The 19284-nt window shown below is 42.7% G+C and overlaps 1 protein-coding gene across 6 annotated transcripts in view; it reads right to left on the bottom strand.

The window, feature by feature from the left end:
* The window catches only part of GRIA1 (glutamate ionotropic receptor AMPA type subunit 1), a 210813-nt gene that overhangs the window by 47101 nt on the left and 144428 nt on the right, over nt 1-19284 (bottom strand). For all 6 annotated transcript variants that reach the window (XM_088662028.1, XM_088662029.1, XM_088662027.1 and 3 more), the window contains 6 exons: nt 17822-17983; nt 14945-15112; nt 12522-12626; nt 11020-11130; nt 8846-9052; nt 6854-7224 (listed from right to left, as the gene is read on the bottom strand). In XM_088662028.1, coding sequence (XP_088518154.1) covers nt 6854-7224; nt 8846-9052; nt 11020-11130; nt 12522-12626; nt 14945-15112; nt 17822-17983 — 1124 coding nt within the window. The remainder of the gene's footprint in view (nt 1-6853; nt 7225-8845; nt 9053-11019; nt 11131-12521; nt 12627-14944; nt 15113-17821; nt 17984-19284) is intronic.

Genomic DNA, 19284 nt, shown 5'->3' with positions numbered 1-19284 from the left:
ATGAATCACTCAGATAGTCTTCAACCGTTTTGAATTCAGGATGTACATTTAAAGACAAACTGCAGCATGGGACCCAGATCTAGCCACCATGTCCGGTCCATGCTCCCCACATACCTATTTATCTTTCTCCCCCTCCTATGTATAGAATAGGGTATAGTGACTGATGTTGCTTGGCACACAGTGGTGGGAAATATTTTCTTCTGCACAACTGCATACCAACTTTAAAAAGAAACCAATAATAGCAAAAGGAAATGGATCTGGTGCCACTGGTTTGATGTACTGGTTTGATTAGGTTGGATTGTGAAGCCATTTGTGGGTTGGTCCCAACCCACTGAAGACAAAGGGATTGCTTTGCCACTTGTTCTGATGAAGAGACCATTCACCAGGAATGGAGTTTAGGATGTGAAATATACTCGGAGTCAAGAGTGAATTTCATGCTCTTTATTCAGCTCATAGTCATCAAGGAGGAGAAGAGAAGACGAATGGCTCTTTTCCCAAAACCATCTGCTTATATACATTATTTACACAATGGGCCTTGCGTGATTGGCTACTTCAGGGCTACACCTGTGGGCCAATTATATTGTGGATTGACTTTTGCCTGCAGCCTGATTGGCTGCTCCTACAGGCCAATCAGGTAGCAGATTCACTTATGCCAGCCGCCTGATTGGCTGCTCCAGCAGGCCAATCAGGTTGCGGATTCACTTCCACCTGGAGTTGGATTGGGTAGCTCCCGCTGATTCTGAATCCTATTGTTCTAGGATTCAGCTCAGTACATAACAGGATGCCTGACATCTATCTTCTTCTAGGCACTCTACCTTGCAAAGTAGGAAGACATCAATGGAAGGAAATCACTCAGATGTGTTTTTGGCCACTAACCAGAATCTAACTTTCTACAGAGAGATCGATGGACTGATGAGTCCACATTGACAAGGGAAGGATAGATATAAATGCAGAATGCCATCCACTGACCAGATAGATAGCACTTTTACTTGGACATATCTTGTAGACATCATTATTTGTAGCCCAGTAGCAGAGAAAAATAGTGTATTCAAAGTGATCGATTCCGAGCTTCAGTGGGATGTGTATTTCATTACAGTCATTCTGTCTGGCATCCAGTCCACAAAGAGCAAATGATATATTTACGGTGTACTTTGAAGAGTTTTATTCCTGGGTCGACCAGCAGCTGCACACTTATATAGTGCTGTCCCTCTACTTTTCCGAGAACCTCAGACACCAATTACTTAGGGCATGATGGAATCTTTCCTTTGAATCACCATCATTCATCAATTGCCCCTTTAGAGATATTGCAGGCTCTCCATAGCTGCCAAGTCTCCCGTTTCCCCCAGGAAATCCCCATTTTTCCAGCTGTTCCTAGCTGAAAAAACTGATTTTTTTGTTTTTTCCCGGTTTAGTCTGGCGTGACGGCCATTTTGGAACTGGGCAAAGCAGCATCAAAAGTCACTTCTGAGCATGCTTCGCCCAGTTCCAAAATGGCGGCAGTGCTACTTCCGGTCTGCTATTTCCGGCCCGGTCCCTTATTTCTCTGAAAGCAACTTCACAGGTATGAGGCTGCCCCCTGCAGTTTGGTGTTTCAGCACATGGGGAACTGTTCCTGACAAGGAGCTCCATTTTTGAGTGTCAGGGCAAATTGACGTGTCTGAGGAGGGTTTTCATTATTTTCTGATGCTTATGATCTGTATCTTTTCTCCTCCCTCTGCACCCTGCCTATTCACATGGTGTTGAAAATGCCCACAAACTCAGCCATGCTTCTCTCTTATTCTCAGTTTGAGTGCTTTTCTGTCATTTTTTTAAAAAGCAGTACATTGAAAGCACACCGTATTCGACTTGATGTCAGCGTGAATAAAATAAATAGCTTTGACCTTGTGCTTAACAGAGGCCCTGGGCTTTTATCCAGGAACTCCTGCCATGAGATAAAGCAGGCTGTAGCGCAAGTAAGTGGCATCCAGAAAGATACCCTGGGTCTTGTATCTTCTGTTTGTAGTCTTTTCTTTGTATTTCAGGCTCATGGTGGTAAATAGAAATATTACAGTATCTTTTGGTAAAACAAGATTTATTTATTTAAAACTTATGTCTGCGGTGATGCAAAATACGTGAGCTGACACATCTGCAGTAGTGGCCTAATGAGGCATGGCTAGTAGTATTTATTTACTGCATTTATATCCCACCTTTTTCTCTAAGGAGCTCAAAGTGGTGTCCGCCGCCTCATTTAATCCCTACAACAACTCTGAGGTAGGTTAGGCCCAAAGCCTGGAAGAAGCAGGATTAGAACCCTGGGAAAGAACAAGATACTGGATGTTCTGGGGAAGGCAAGGAAGGCCTTAAACCAGGCATCCCCAAACTGTGGCCCTCCAGATGTTTTGGCCTACAGCTCCCATGATCCCTAGCTAACAGGACCAGTGGTCGGGGAAGATGGGAATTGTAGTCCAAAACATCTGGAGGGCCCAAAGTTTGGGGATGCCTTCCTTAAACATTAGGTGTGATGCTCTTTCACCACACATCAATTGATGGCCATGTTCACATGCTCAACTAGCCGAGGAGCCTCTTTGAATGGTATAGAGATGCCCCGTTCTACACAGTAAGATGCATGTGGTATGCGCATAGGATCATAAGACACTGTGTGTTCCCACCCACGTTTTTTGATGAGAACAATTGGGCATGTGCATGGGACATTTGCATTATGTTACCTTATGGGTGTGTTGTGCATGCCTGCTCCTCCACCATATGAGGGGAACCAGTTCCATGGCCCCCAGCTGGATATATGAACTGCCTCCATTAAACTCTGCTATGATTGAATTGTTGTGGTGTGATAGCAGAACCTATGGTGTTTGATGGTTAATTCACACACTGAAGCGGGAACAAATGTGGGCCAGTGTGGTGCAGTGGTTAGAGTGCCACACTAAGATCTGGGAGGCCAGAATCTGAATTATGCACTGTATCACATCCTTCAAATGTATAGATAGTAGAGGCTGTCTGGTCCTCTTACACCAGGCATATGCAAACTCTGGCCCTCCAGATGTTTGGGACTACAATTCCCATCATCCCTAGCTAACAGGACCAGTGGTCAGGGATGATGGGAATTATAGTCCCAAACATCTGGAGGGCCGGAGTTTGCATATGCCTGTCTTACATCAACATACTGTATCAAATACAATGAATTAGTCTTTGATGCTAGAGTTCATGCAAGGTGAATGTGTTTGAATTTATACTGACCCCTGTCTTTGGACATGCATCCTAAAGACAGCTATTTTAGGAACTGTTACAACTGGGCAATTCTATTTGGGGCATATATATTTTTATGGCCTGGGGTTAAGCGAAATGGAGATTTGAGTTTAAAACATGCTAAGTGGACCTACTGTGTTGATTTTCATTATTTTATATTTTTGAATTAAAGCAGTTTGCTGAATAAATTTTTAGTTGATTAATCATTAGGTTTCACTCAATCAATTAAATGTGCATATCAGCAAACCTCAATCTGACCTTCAGACAATTAGTTAGTTAATGTAATTAAAGTTGTATACCAGCAAAATCTCAATCTGGGTGCTGTTTGGAAGACGATGGAGGTGTGAGATGAATTTACATTTAATAAACAAAGCTACTTATTTGAACAGAGAGGCCGTTTTTAACATTTTCATTTCAATTCACTAATATATTCACTAATTCAGTAATACAGCTGGACCAAAATTACTTTAATAAAATAAACAAGGCTGCCCTTCAGTCTGAGTCTCACCAATTACAATTTGTTCCCTTTGATTCAAAATTGCCCTCAGGTTTAATCAAAGTGCTTAAATAAATGAGCGCACCGATTTGAAGAACATCATGCCCATTTGTCACAGCCCGGTGTTGAAGTGCAGATCATGCAAGTATCTTGAAATTGTTCCATCATGACTTTATAAAGTGTTAGCTATGGCATGCTGATCGAAACTAAGTTCATTTTGCTCTATCAGTTGTAATAATCTAATCTCAACACATGTGGCTAAGATAAGAGAGGGTGGTAAAAGCTTTTCTGTCTCTCTTTGCTGGTGCTCCATCCTTACAAAAAACTTTAATGTGCTCAAGATATTAGATATATCAGAATCAGTAATCAGGCAATGACCTTTTAAAACCCATTAGTATCAGAAATGTTACAGCTGTCCAATTGTCTCCAAGGTCTTTGTTTCTCTACTGCCTGGTCTCTCATGAGTAATTTGTCTAGCAGAAAACAAACAGCTCAGAACCAGGGCATATCAACAGAGGTTTGCTACTGGTTGTGAACCAATAATGAAATGTGTCGATGTAATTTCATCTTTTGGTCTCATCTTCTACTGTTCCATCTTTCCCTCTTCCAGTCACACTGAGCAAATAGGTCTCGGGCTGATGTATTCCAGGAGCAGTTACCATACTTCTTTCTAGAACTACAGCTCCTGTTGTCCTAACAACTGGCCATGCTAGTTGGGGCTGATGGAATGTGGAATCCAAAAATATCTGGAGAGGACCTTCTTGGCTACCTCCCCTTTAAATAGTCCATGATGGGGTAATGCTCATTTGATTTCACGAGGACTGAAAGTATTTGAATACAGGTGTTCAGCTATACCGTGGCATAAATTATTCTACCAAATTTGGGGGCCCAACAAACTCTGTAAAACTCTGCGGAGCCTGCGTGTGTGTCTCTGCTCAGGGGAAAGAGGGTTCTTCCAAGCAACCCTCAAACAGAGGACTGTCCTCTGCAAAGCAGGAGACACAGCCACCCTACTAAACCCACTTTCCACAACTAGTTGTGCCCAGCCATAACCCAAATTCCACATTTCTGGAATTCCATGGCAAGCTGGAAGAAACTGAAACCAACCACTAATGATCTGCTTGGGATAATTGTATAATACAGTGGTACCTCAGGTTACAGATGCTTCAGGTTACAGACTCCGCTAACCCAGAAATAGTACCTCGGGTTAAGAACTTTGCTTCAGGATGAGAACAGAAATTGTGTGAGGTTGGCGTGGCGGCAGCAGGAGGCCCCATTAGCTAAAGTGATACCTCAGGTTAAGAACGGACCTCCAGAATGAATTAAGTTCTTAACCTGAGGTACCACCGTATGCTCAGACAACATATAGATGCTAGCATATGGGATTGTGTGTGAGACAGGTGCCAAGTGTCATGGATTATTTTTCTCCTGATCTCTTTAAGTTTGCAGTCTTCACCTGGCCTGCCAAGTAGCAGCAGTAGATGAATAAATTGCCTACATATGTTTTATTTATGCAGAGTGTACTTGCTTTCAGAGAGACTTCTTTAACCAGTTCAGCTACTTAATTTTTTACAAGACACCCTGCACCCACAACACTCAAAAGTAGCGCTTGGAGGAGGAAAACACAATGAGACTCTGTAGGTGTCACTCTAAATCCCATCTTGGACAGCCTTATGAATTAAGCACGGAGTATGCATGTTTATATTCCACATAAATATCAGACTCTTTTCTCTTGGGCATTTTCAAGTATACCTAGAGATCAGATTGCCCATTGTTCCCACACACACTGCAAAGAAATCAACAACAGCAAAAGGGAAAATGAACAAATGTTGCAGTGGGAAGCAAAATGGCATTGACCCAAAATAAGTATCTTTTTAAAAACTGCTATTTGCATCAGGATTTTTAAATGGTTTGGTCTCTAGATGAATGCACCCTGCACCAACTTCTGCACCAAAATGCCCGAGCCAGGGAAAGTGAGGTAGCAGACCCACCACTGTGGTTGATCCTTGCTTCTGAAGTAGGGGTGCCATCTTCGATCAGACAAAATACAGGATAGGTCAGGCAAAATAAAGGACAGGTAGAGGTTGGGAGGGGTTCACCACATTCAGCCTTCCACCTCCTTCACCACTGTAGATGGGCAGGGGCCAGCTGGCTCCCATGGGCAATGAGTTACAGCACTAGCCTTTTGCCCATGCTTGCATCAGAAGGGAATCAAGCGTGGAGGGGGAGAAGTCAGGTTGGGGTGGAAGAGGGGGGCTAAGCAGTGGCAGACCTGCACGCACCATGCTAGATTGGAGGGTGGTGGCTGATGAGGAGTACCAGTGAGAAAGAAAGGAGGAGAGGGAAAAGGTTGGAGAGGAGGTTGCTCTTTCCCCCTCTTCTCTGTTGTCATTCGTGCTAGGCCGAGCTCCTCGTCAGCCACACCAACAGTGACACAACTGCCATTTTGGGCTGGTCAAGCTCAAATACAGGAAAATGTCCTGTTTGAAGTCCAAATGAGACAGGGGACAATTTTTGTCCCAAACCAGGGTGATCCCGTTTTTCTAGTGGCAGGTGGCAACCTTATTCTTAAGCCTCAGCCCTCTGGGGTTCTGCTTTCCATTTCCTGGCAGCCATTTCCCCTCTCCATTTCTGTCACCCGCCCAACACCAACTCCTCTGAATGGGCTCGAAACCTCTAGGTGGTTGGGAAATGTAGCAGCCGGAATTCCAAACTCTTTCTCTTTTAAGCCCCCTCTCTCACAACAGGATTATCATACGAGGAAGAAAGGAAACACAATAAATGCTCTAAGCTATGGGTTGCCACCAGCTGCCTAAAGATGGCTGACAGGGCTTCATCCAAGGCCTGGCTGTTGGAACTAGGCAGAAAGGAACACACCCTGTAAGGATGTGTTTCTAATTTGCTTAGTGGAGCAAGTGGGAGGTGCAACCAATTCAAGAATCTCATTCTTCATTTTAAGGAAGCAAGTATCCTGCTTCAACTTCACATAACTCTTGGCTTCTGACAATATCCTGGAGGTGAAAATTATGAAAGAAATGTCCCATTCCACGTGATTCCGGACACACACACACACCCCGCGCTATCTCAAAGACTGCATATTCAGAGAAAATTACTAACCTTGGAGATATGTCACATCCTTGTTGCATAAAAGCTCCCAAGGAAAACCAGAGACTGTTAAATATTCCAAATTCATTTGTTTGGTCGTTGGCTGGCTGGTCCCGGCCTTCCTCAACCTCCTCGTTATGCCATTCATAAGGACTGAAGCGACTGACCAGAAAGAGGACGACGCTTACTCCAATGTAGGCAAAAACTATACACATCCAAATCTCATAAGCTAAGGGATCCAGAAAGGAAAAGACTCCAGGCTTGGACTTTTGTGGTTTTTTAATCATGATAGATATGCCCAGGCTCATAAATGGCTTGGAAAAGTCTATAACTTCCTCTCGCACTAGAGTGATGGTCAGTGGTGCGACAGCCACATCAGCTTTCTGAAAATTAAAAAGAGATCAAAGTGAGACCAATGTTTTGAAGATCTGCAATGCACCAATGTTTCAAGATTTTGTTACCAAATTGTTGTTGTTGTTGTTGTTTGTTTTGCATTAAATAATATTTTCACTTTCTGTTTATATGTATCAGGCTTGTATTGGTTTTCTTCTGTGACCATTGATTTTCAGACACAATGAATTTTTCTTTAAAGCCAGTTTGGAAAAAGCTGGAAAGTGTGAGTTATATTTTGTACGGAAACCTCAGTTCGCCTTGTTTCTTTATCAGATTCTTTTGATGGGTTGACATTTATCTCTGTGCCAGGCTAACCAGAATGGTTCTCTCCAGACATTACTGGACTTCCATCGGCCAAAACACAGCATGATCAGGGATGATGTGAGTTGCAGTCCAACATCATATGCAAAGCCTCATGTTTGTCCACCCTGTCTTACTGCAATGTTTAAATAAAAATAAAAATAACCCCACTGTGGATTGGTACTATTTTCTTTCCTATTATTAATCATTATTGATAACGGATGTGGGGCTTCCTTTGTGCTTGAGCAAGAACCTGCTGGATGCTGAAGCAGGGTTGATGAAAGGAGTGAGGCCCTATCAGCTTACAACACCTCTGCTCTGAGACCTGCATTAGTTGCCCATTTGCTACTGGGCCAAGTTCAAGGTGCTGCTGTTAGTTAACAGTTTGGTTGCAGGATTGCCTTACCCATTGCCTACTTCAATCTGCAGAACTAGCAATGCTACAGGTGCCATATAATACTCGTTCCATACTTGTAAGAAATCTTTTGCTATAGCAGCACCCACACTTTGGAACTCCCTGCCTATTGACCTCAGGCAGGTGCCTTCGCCAAACCCTTTTTGGAACCTGATTAAAACGTTTTTTGTTCGGGGAAGGCCATTCAGACATGCAAAAGTTACAGGTGTTTTATTTCTTTTTAGCTACTATTCATTCTGAACATTTTGAAACACTTCTTGTTAAGCTTTTCATTCAATAATTTTAATATTTCATATTTTGTATGAAACTGCTTAGTGGTTTCCTTACAACTGAATGTTAAATAAGTGTTGTAGAATAAATGCATGGAAATACTAGTATTTTTCCTTCCTAACAAACCCTTTAACTGATGGGTAGGATTCCACAACTGATGTTGCAATCTATTACCTGTGACATCTCCATTGCTTAATTCCTTACTTAATGTTGCCATTCAGAAATGACATGACAGTAACAAGCCTTAACTACAAAAGAGAAAATGGAGACTTTCCTGCTGGCACTGTGCCTGACCATTTATTTTCATCAGGATATACTTCGCTATTAACAAATAGTTGACACAAATAATTTCGGTTGACTGAAAATAGTTCAACTTAGGTGGCTATTTGCCAACTGCACAGGATCATTAATGATACACCACACTGACTTGCACAGATTTTAATATTTGTCTTGCTGTGATTGGTGAATAATGATCAGCCATGCAGGAACTGAACACAAATGGGTAGTGACTTGATGCAAAATCATCTGAAATTTCCAGTGTTCATCTAATGATACACTTGGGGATGTCCTTGTTTCATTAGCTGTTACAGTTTTTAAGCCACAGGATGAGAGTGAGAGAAACTTACTCCATATACTAGCTCCCCGACCATGCCATTCCACATTTTAGTCTCAGGATCTCGCGCTCCATACTTCCGATCAGCGACAACCTGCAAGCTGTAGTTGTAGCCAACGTGTTTTGCGATCTCAGCTGCTAACTCTACGCAATAACCTTCATACCTCGAATTTCCTTGCAATGGCTCATTGGTCTTCTTTTCCATCACATAGGGGGATTCCTGGGAGAAAACAGAACAGCTTACATAGCCACGTTTAGCCTTCTGGATGCATATCATGCTAACGTCATGTGGAAAAGAGGCTGGCTATAATATATTACAGGTGACTTACGAAAGAAAAGTGTTTGTAGGGTCCCCACCATAAACTCCAAAAAAGAAAAGCAAGGAAAACATTCAATTCCCTCGAACTCTATAATTCTATTCAAATAACCAGTGAGTTCAAGGATAGCTTGATATCCTTCACAGAACTATAGATTCACACAGCCACCTCCACAGGCATCCAGGATCTCTTGCCCTTATCTATGATGCACTGCTTCCTGGCAGAAAGTCAGGAAAAGAATAAGGACATCCTGTGGCTAGGTAATGAAGGGATCCGTTCCCTATCAATCTTTGGGAGGACTCTGATGTGGGTGTAGCTCATCTTTAATTTTGAGTTTCGTTTATCTATTGTTTCATGTATCTATTGTTTCAGTCAAGTGAAAGGAGTCCCACAGTAATTTATAAAAAAAATCGAAATGCAAAAATGTGTAATAAAATATTGAGAAAAACAATAAAGACATATTAAAGTGTTCACCTAAAATTACTTGAAACACACAACATCCACCCACCCACCCACCCCCCATGCAAGAAGACCCAGCAGAAACAGCTCCTAAAAGCCAGACCACTTCTAGCATCCAAATGCTTGGGGAAATAAATATGTTGGCACCAGGCGAGCTTCCTTGGCAACATTTCAAAATCGGGGGACTACCACAGAAAAGGCCCATTTGCTGGTTAATACCCTTTGGACATCTCTTGGAGGGGTCATAGATACTGATTTCAGGTCTGGGTAGGTTTTTATGGAGAAAGGCAGTCCTTTAAGTATTGCTGTTCTGAAGCATGCAGGGCTTTACTGGTCAAAACCAGTACTTTCTAGGTCAAAGCCATGTCCATGGCTTCTTCTTTTCAGATGCTTGGCAGCTGCTACTCCCAACACATGAGGATGGTGCTTTAGCTGCCTGACCATTCAGCATTCCTTGCAGCACTCCCAATACATAGAACAAATACCCTAGCTAATGAAGCAATGCCCTTTAAAGTTTTGAGACACATCATAGCAGAAGACGCCAATGATGACAGAGGAAATGGCAGTTTAGCCATGCCAACTGTAAAACCAGTCCTAATTATGATGCATATTGGGGGGGAAAGGCAAATCATGAATGTAGTTGGCTAACTCAAGATGAATCGCTGTACATCCGAGACATGGGCAAATGCAACATGCAGACCACAGGATCCTAGACAACATTGGGCAGCAATTTCCATAATCATGGCAAATGATGACAGAACATTCTACACTGTAGGCATTTCTCTACAAAGTACAGTATCCTCATGCCGATATGGGAATCTATTCAAGAACTTAAAAATTCGTTACAGAATTTGGATAGATTCCAGTTCTTCCCACTGATATTTTGCAATGCTAGAGCACAATGGTAGTTCATATTAGATGGGTTGTGTCCAATTAAGTCCGACTCAGAGTAGACTCACTGAAATTAAGGAACCCAAGTTAATTGTGGTTGTGTTTGGGGGGAGGGTCCACATTATTTTATTCTACAAGCTGCTTTGAGAGGGTAGCATCCTTAAAGATAGCCTAAGAATATTTCAAGCAAGCAAGCAAATAAATGAATAACTATTCCCATGGGAATAGTTTGCTGTGATAAATAATGGTGCACCTTGATCTATACATTATTATTTTTTTGCAGTAATTAACTTTCCCCCTCCACACCTCAAAAGCTTTGAAATGTTTATACGCATAGTTACTCATAGATTTCATCTTTTGACCTGGTTATCAAGTGATTCAATGACTAAAAATACCTTTCCAAGTTATTCACCTACCTTCTCAAAGACACCTTCACTGATCATTGCTCTCATTCTTCTCTCTTTATTCCCCCCTACCCTTTCCAATCCCATTGTAGACATAAGGATGCTGAAATACTTACTAGAATAGTTGTAACAATGTAGACCCTATCCTGTAGAGTTGTGGTTTCATTTGCTCCTGGTTGATCTACGGCTGTTGGGACAAGTTTTTCATCTTCATTCCAATAGCCAATCTAATGATGACAAAGAGATCATGGCATATCTTTGACATAAAGATAGTTTCCAAAATGCCTGGAATGTAATACTAGCGAGAAAACCCACTCTAAAGCATGGTGAGAAATAAACCACTCTCTTAAGTTTCCTGTTGACCCTGACACTTTAAAGGCATGGCAGCAAAATCATGCCCTATTTCACAAAGAGCACATATAATGGTGTTATTATGTTGATGGACACATATACGGGCCATTTCGATTTATTTCTGGTTCTGAGGGGGCCCTGCCTTTCCTGCTTCAACACAGGCTTGTGGTGGTGAAATAATTAATGAAAGATTAGATTCCTCTGGTGTAATTCACTCTCCTAACCCTGTTGTACTTAAAACTTGAATTGTTGCATATTTTCCCAACAGTGGAAAAAAAATGCCTTCCAAACTACGACACAAAATCTTCACCTCTCAAACTACGGTATGGATTGGAACAAAGCTATCTACCACAATGCTCTGAATATTGCATCAGAATTCTCAGCACTTTAAATGTAGTAAAATATGACTTTTGAGGGAAAATTAGAAGCGGCTTTCCCAGTGAGGCAAAGTCGCAATGTTAGGTTCTTGGTAGCTGTGTCACTGAAGCCCCATCATTCAGCCCAGACACTGAGGTCCAGCTCTGTGGGCCTTCTGACGGTTCCCACACTGTGAGAAGTGAGGTTACAGGGCCTTCTCGATCGTGGCGCCTGCCCTGTGGAATGCCCTCCCATCAGATGTCAAAGAAATAAACAACTCTATCTGACTTTTAGAAGACATCTGAAGGCAGCCCTGTTTAGGGAAGTTTTTAATGTTTGATGTTTTAATATTCTGTTAGGAGCCGCCCAGAGTGGCTGAGGCAACCCAGTCAGATGGGTGGGGTATAAATAATAAATAATGATTATGATTATGCTTACTGGAAGGAAGAGGGGTGAGGCAGCAGGGAGGTCAAGGCTGTGTAGCTGCCCTGGGAAGAGCACCAGATTGGCTCTGCCCATGTGCCCAGAGTCCCAGCCTTTCTGTGATCTTGCCCCTCTCCCTCCTAGTAAGCAGCAGCAACACCACTGCGGGGAAGCTAGAATCGTGGCCCACTGCTGCTGGAGAAAATTCTGATTAAAATATTTATGAAAATAAGCATTTAAGTTATGTAGTTGGATAGGATAATAAATGAATCACAGTTTGATTAATGTGGAAATGAAACAGAATGGATTTATGGCTAAAAACATGGAGAAGTGACACAGCTGATAAGCAGACAGATTCATCCAGACATAATTTAGCCGTATATATTGCTCGCAACAGAAGCTAACTTCCGAGAAGAAATGTTCTTAAAAACAAGTTGCAGTTTGAAGATTACTCTCTTCTGTTTTCAAAGACAAGGTAGCCCGTTACCTTTCTGATCCCATCATGTTTCATTTCAATCACATGAAGGGTGTAATTGGTCCGATGTCCTTTCTCATTAAACTGGACGTTACCAGTCAGTCCTTCAAAGCGCACCTTAAAAAAAATACAGGAATCTGTTAAAAGATAAAGTTTGTTATGGACTTTAGGTATTTTTCCTCCAGCCAAATCTTTAACATCAGATCAAACCCACATATGAGTGTATCAAGATCTTTGTATACCAAATCTGGATATGGTAATATCTAAGCTGACAAGGTTGCTCCTCAGTCCTAACTGCATTGCAAAGAGTGGATATGGAGAAACGTTCCTATACATTTCCACCTGGTGTCTTAGTAGAATCCTCCTTGCTATCTTGCAAGGTGATCCAGATAACCAAACTATCATGCTTTGATTGGTTCTGCAAGCTCAGCTAGTGATGTATAATGGGTTGGAATTCTATCAGTAGGGCTGTGTACACACTAAGCCATTCCTAGCACAAAAATGTAGTAATTCTCAATCCAGAATAATTTATGCTCATGCTCAACATGCTGTCTTCAATGTCGATTGATTATCTTGCCATCTAGAAGAATGTTGTTGTTGTTTAGTCATTTAGTCGTGTCCGACTCTTCGTGACCTCATGGAGCATAGCACGCCAGGCACTCCTGTCTTGCACTGCCTCCCGCAGTTTGGTCAAACTCATGTTCGTAGCTTCGAGAACACTGTCCAACCATCTCATTCTCTGTCGTCCCCTTCTCCTAGTGCCCTCAATCTTTCCCAACATCAGGGTCTTTTCCAAGGATTCTTCACTTCTCATGAGGAGGCCAAAGTATTGGAGCCTCAGCTTCACGATCTGTCCTTCCAGTGAGCACTCAGGGCTGATTTCCTTAAGAATGGATAGGTTTGATCTTCTTGCAGTCCATGGGACTCTCAAGAGTCTCCTCCAGCACCATAATTCAAAAGCATCAATTCTTCGACGATCAGCCTTCTTTATGGTCCAGTTCTCACTTCCATACATCCATACAGAAGAATAGGTGTGGTTATTTGACATGCATTTGATCCCACCACCTGCTTGATTAGGTTATCCACACCTTTTCCTCTCTGCTTCTCCCCCAGGTGAATGAAGAAAGAAGTGATGATTGAGGTCTTGGTAAACACCCACCCATAACACTGGACAGGTGTGGATACATCCCCCAATGCCAGGCCTACCTACATCTGTTTTCCAGTGGACACATTTCAGGATAATACAGAATCAACCTGCAATGCACTTTTATTTTCAGAACAAAACCAGTTTATTAGGAAGCACTTTTCAGAAGCCAAAGCTATGCTATAGATCTAGATTGCACATGGACCACACAGAAAAAAGCAAGTACTCAGCCTCTATTGATTCCATGCATCATGGATATGCAGAATTATATAGTGATGCACAATGATGTTAACACAGATAATGAATCACTTTGTAGTGGAAGAAAAGGGGAAGCTACTCTGCTTCAGCAGAGTCTCTCTTGTCTAGTAAAATAACAGAAAACCTAGCAAGTCAAGGCAGCGACAGAGCAAGCTGATTGGGCCCTGGGGTGGCACGTGGGTGGGGCAATCCGGGGCAGGATGCTTCGCGGGGCCTCTGAGGAATCTGCCTGTCTCCTCCCACTCAGCCACCCTACAGCTGAGGGTGGCGGCGAGCTGACCGTTTGGGGCAGCGCAGAGCCTGCGGGCACCCAAGCCACCACATCACTCTTAGGAGAGACGCGTGGCTCGGGTGTGCTGCAGGCCCCACGAAGAGTGCCACCCAGCATTTTGTCACCCCCTTCAGTGGTGACAACTGGGGCAGACCGCCCCCACCGTACCCCCTTCCTCCGCCCCTGAGTCAAGGGAGAAGGGGACTTGCTTAGCCTTATCTCTGATATGTTAGCTTTCATTTACAGGGAACATTCAAACATGTCATCCACCCTCAGCAGTGTGAAATTGTATAATCCAGTAATTATTCCACTACATGCTATTTCTGCACATTTGACACAGCCAGTACCTACAGATGTATAAAAATGGAGATCATAGCTACCTATGCTCATTAGAGATTTCTGAAGGGCTGGAAATAAAGTTTGGTGAGCTTATGAACAAGACCTCCACAGAAATGCATTTCTCTCCAATGCATTTCTCTCCAAATGTCTTTAGTAGTCTTTTCTTTTTCAAGTTTTATTTTCCTAGATTGACAGGTCAAAGTTTACAACTCAACATTGGATCTTCAATTTGACTGTAAATTTTCAGTGTTCATGGCTGTTAATGATTCAACAGGATGCATCCAGTTTACATTCCATAAAATACTGGTTGTATCATGCCAATGTTAAGGAAGTAAAGGGACAACTGGATTTTTTTTTTTTTGCATATTAGAAAGACTTCTCATTGAAAAACAACAGATTCTGCACCACAGTTGGCTTTCTGACCTGTTGCAGAGCTCTCTGGATGTCAATCCCTTGTCCCCAAGGGACAGCTGGATTTGCTAGGCAGTCCCCTGCATTCCCACGGCGAGAGATGTCAATCCGCTGTTTCCTGAGACTCTGAAAAGCTTCTGCCATTACTCGAACTCCATCATACGTAAGAGCAGATGTGTACTGGAAAACAGAAAACAGATATGTCCTCCCTATTAGGGCTGGAAACTTGGGAACTCATGCTCCTTTTTCCAAAAGAGGAACCTACAAATTAAGGCTAATTTAACAGAATTTAATTTCAAGATGCAGTCTGAATGGGGCTTCACTAGTATCAGTGTAAATGAAAATATTGTGCGAATATGTCAGCAAGATCAGATCACGTGCTTTGTAATTAAAAGAACAATTGCATGAGACTTGGTTGTTTGAACTAAAGACAAGGCCCCTATGCTCGGCTTTGACTGATGTACAGTGCAATCCTGCACATCTGCTCAGATGTAAGGCCAACTTCAACCTTGCTTTCTGACGGAATCAGCTGCCAATCCAGCTGTGTCTGTACGTGCCCCACACCTGATGACATGTGTAGGGCAAGGTGGTATGATTTGGGAGAAATAGCCTTGGCGGCCAAATTGGGACCTGTGTTGATCCAAATTTGGCCAGAGGACTGGAGGTTTCAGACTTGCTGGTTTCATATCCTGTGATTTGTAGTAGACCCAACTGAATTCCAGTTTTGGAAGCCTACTCCCTGCCGGTATTCATTTCAATTTTTAGATTTTAATGTCTTGGAGTTCATGGTTAGGAGGAACTTATGATGTACCAGAAGATAAGGCACAGAGCTGAGTTGGAGATCTGATAGAATGCTATGCTTGAAAATTGTTACTGCTGCATTTAAAAAAGGTTTACACTTTGAACACTTTAATTCAAAATTAAACAATTATGGAGATAGCCATGGAGCACCATCCCAAACAGTAGTATTTCACTATGCACATTTCTAATTTATTTTATTTTTTTACAATATTTATACCCTGGTTTTCCTCATAGGCCAAGCAAATTACTTTAAGCTTGCAATTCTGCTTACTTGGAAATGCAACCTAGTGGAATCATTTTTCCAAGTAAATGTGTTTAGAATTGGGTTGTCAATTCTCTCTCCTAGCAGCAAAACAGAAGTCCAGAGATGCTGGAGTTCAGCTAATATTGTTTCAGACAAGGAAGTATGCTTGATTCACAAAGCCAAATATATGTCCAAAAGATTCCTCGTGTGCCAGGGTATATATACACAGTACAGATATACTGATATATAGCTACATACTGTATATATTTCAAAGGGCAGTACTTCTAGAAATTGTCAGGCTTCAGGGGATCTGATCCCTCTCCCTCACAGCAGGCTGCCAGTAATAGAGATACAAGAAGCTCTTACCAAAGTCTTTTATTCAATATTCACACAGAGAGGCTTAGAAATGTCGCCTCTCGGGTAATGGCATTGCTCCTAGTAATCTCCTCCCCCCTTTCCCTTACCTTCCAAGTCCTGGACTGCAGAATCCGGGACTGGCAGCCGTGTGACACCGGAAGTTGCGTCGACATAACTTCCGGTGTCGCTTTGCCCTTCTATGGGCACCAAAAATGGCCGCCGCCGGCTTCAAAAGTAGCTTCTACGCATGACCGGAAGTGCATCGATGCAACTTCCGGTGTCGCCCGCCCATCTATGGGCACAAAAAATGGCAGCCGCCAACACCGGAAGTCGCGTCTACGCACTTCCGGTCATGCGTAGATTCGAATTTTGAAGCCGGCGGCAGCCATTTTTTGTGCCCATAGAAGCACAAATCAGAAAAAAATGGCCACCAGCAGGAGAAAATAACGGAGAAAAACGGGAGACGAAGTGATACGGGGGGCCACCGGGAAAAGGTAAGTAAAAACGGGGTTTCCCGGGGGAAACGGGGTACTTGGCAGCTATGCCCTTTCCCTCTCAGTCATCAGCAGTGCCACCTCCTTTACGGTGGCTGCTTGAGGCCAATTGCCTCTTCGCTTTCTGCTCTACCACTTTCACTGCTCGCCAGGTTCTGGGAGAAGGGTGGTGGTGGTCTGGAATGCTTTCTAGCAATAACTTGTCAGCCAGCTGCTCTGGCACTGGTTCTTCTCCCCCTCTTTTCCCATTATCTCCCAGCTTTGCCTCTCTTCTGTCTCAGCGCCATAACCTTCTGCAAACCACTGTTGTAAATCTATACTGTCCTCCTCTTCTCTGGAAGGTGCCGGGGGGGGGGGTGGTCTCCACCATTCCTCCTCAGTCCAGTCCCTGACAGAAACTGACAGAACTATTTCACTCTGCCATATAGTACTTTGTCCTTATAGAAACAAAAACAAATTGAAGCTTTTTTGCCCCCTCTTCCTGTCTGAAGCAGCTCTTCTAAGAGTTCCTGTTAGTGGTTCCCCATGGCTCATGTCACCCAGAAGCCATGCATTCAGTATCATGGGCCTGATTCTGTGGAACTCCCTCCTGCCTGAGATTACTCAGGCCCTCTCCCAGCTGAATTCCAGGCACTTGTTACATACCTTTATATTTCAGCAGGCATTTTCAGCTTTCTATTTTTGTGATTAATTTTAATTGATTCTATCCACTGTATTTTTTAAAACATTACTGTACACCACTTAGAAATTTCAATGTTGAGCAGTATAAATATATGATTTAAATAAATGAAGAGTTGTTCAATTCTTCTTTTTTTATATCACACGGGAGTCCTCTCTTGATTAAGCAAGCAAAATGTCGTCTGAGCAACAAGTTCGTTGTGATTTGGTTCGAACATTAAAACATTGAGCTTCTGATTTCAAATGGAAAGCTAGTTAATGACAAGAGTGCAGTGCTAAGGCTACCTCAGAGAAACGGTTTTCAATACCACTTGCCTTTGGCCTCTTCCAGTCAACACGAGGTTGTTCCCTGGCGTCATTGCTCTTCCACTGTTGCATGATCCTGGCTGGGATGGTGTCTGTGTAATTCACCAACTGGAATCCAGTCACATTTGCACCACTTTCCTTGAATTTCCCTAAGTCGATATCCATGAAGCCCTAAAGAGGAAGAAGGAGAGGAGCAAAAAAAGAGGTGAACCAAAGTTCCGAGGACTGTATGATGTGCATATCATTGTATCAATGTCCTGCATCTTTGTGATGCTGCAGTGCTACAAAACTGGTTGCACTTATTTCATGAAAGTGTGGCTTCCTGTGTCCCCCATTTGCTCAGCCTCTGAACTGAATACAGTCACTGGAAACAAAACTTGGTAGCCTTAGCTATGACGGAATCCCCCACATTATACAAGCATTTCCCACCAGAGATGGAAGGATCATCAGTTTGGGTTCTCAATCCTTCTCGTTTTTCCATTCTTAAATGAAGTAAGAGCTGACAGTAAGAGCTGTTCAGCAGTGGAATTTGCTACCAAGGAGTGTGGTGGAGTCTCCTTCTTTGGAGGTCTTTAAGCAGAGGCTTGACAGGCATATGTCAAGAATGCTTTGATGGTGTTTCCTGCTTGGCAGGGGGTTGGACTGGATGGCCCTTGTGGTCTCTTCCAACTCTATGATTCTATGATTCTAAGTATTCCACATTTCTGCAGCAAGCTGCATCTTAAATAAATAAATAAATAAATAAATAAATAAACCTCAGGAAAACCCACCAGCCTTTTAGTGCAAATTTCTCTTAATAAAATATTTTTGCACAAGATTTTGGCTAATGTACACTGTCTTCAAGCAATGTTCCCTAATGTGATGCATAGTTGAATGTTTATTCTCACTACTGTATTAATTTCTATGTGCACTTTCCCTGAATATATGCATGTTTGTAAGCATTGTTTGGTTGGAGAACCGTATCACAGAATTCAGAGAAGTGAAAATTCCTAAGGATGCCCATGTTCTGACTGTCGAATTGTTTGGGAAAGGGAACACCTGATAATATGAACTGAAACAAATTTCTCCTTCATCCCTAGTTGCCACCACTGATAAAGCTCAAGCCTGGGGTTTAATCATTAGCTCCAAAAAGTGATTTGGGCTGGAAGAAGGGAAAGCTATGGAGAGTCTCTGCTGCTTCCTCCCCTGCCACTCTCCAGCAAATTTGCTAGGCATAAGAGCAAACAAAAGGACCAGACTAGTCCAGTATCTTTTTCCCCATAGTGGCCACCCATCTGATCCTGGAGGTAGTGAGTGGCCACACTGACAAGAGGGCATTAATAGTCTTATGTGCCATTAATTTGTCTAATCCCAATTCCATAGTTTAACTGTTAAGTATTTCCTTTCGTCAGCTCTGAATCTTCCATCTTTCAGCTTCATTGGATGATTCTGGTTTCCAGCGATGTGAGAGAGGAAGAAAACATATATGTACT

Source organism: Zootoca vivipara, chromosome 2, assembly GCF_965207765.1.
Source record: "Zootoca vivipara chromosome 2, rZooViv2.hap1.1, whole genome shotgun sequence".
Classification (NCBI taxonomy): domain Eukaryota; kingdom Metazoa; phylum Chordata; class Lepidosauria; order Squamata; family Lacertidae; genus Zootoca; species Zootoca vivipara.
This window is presented reverse-complemented; position numbering and strand designations above follow the sequence as displayed.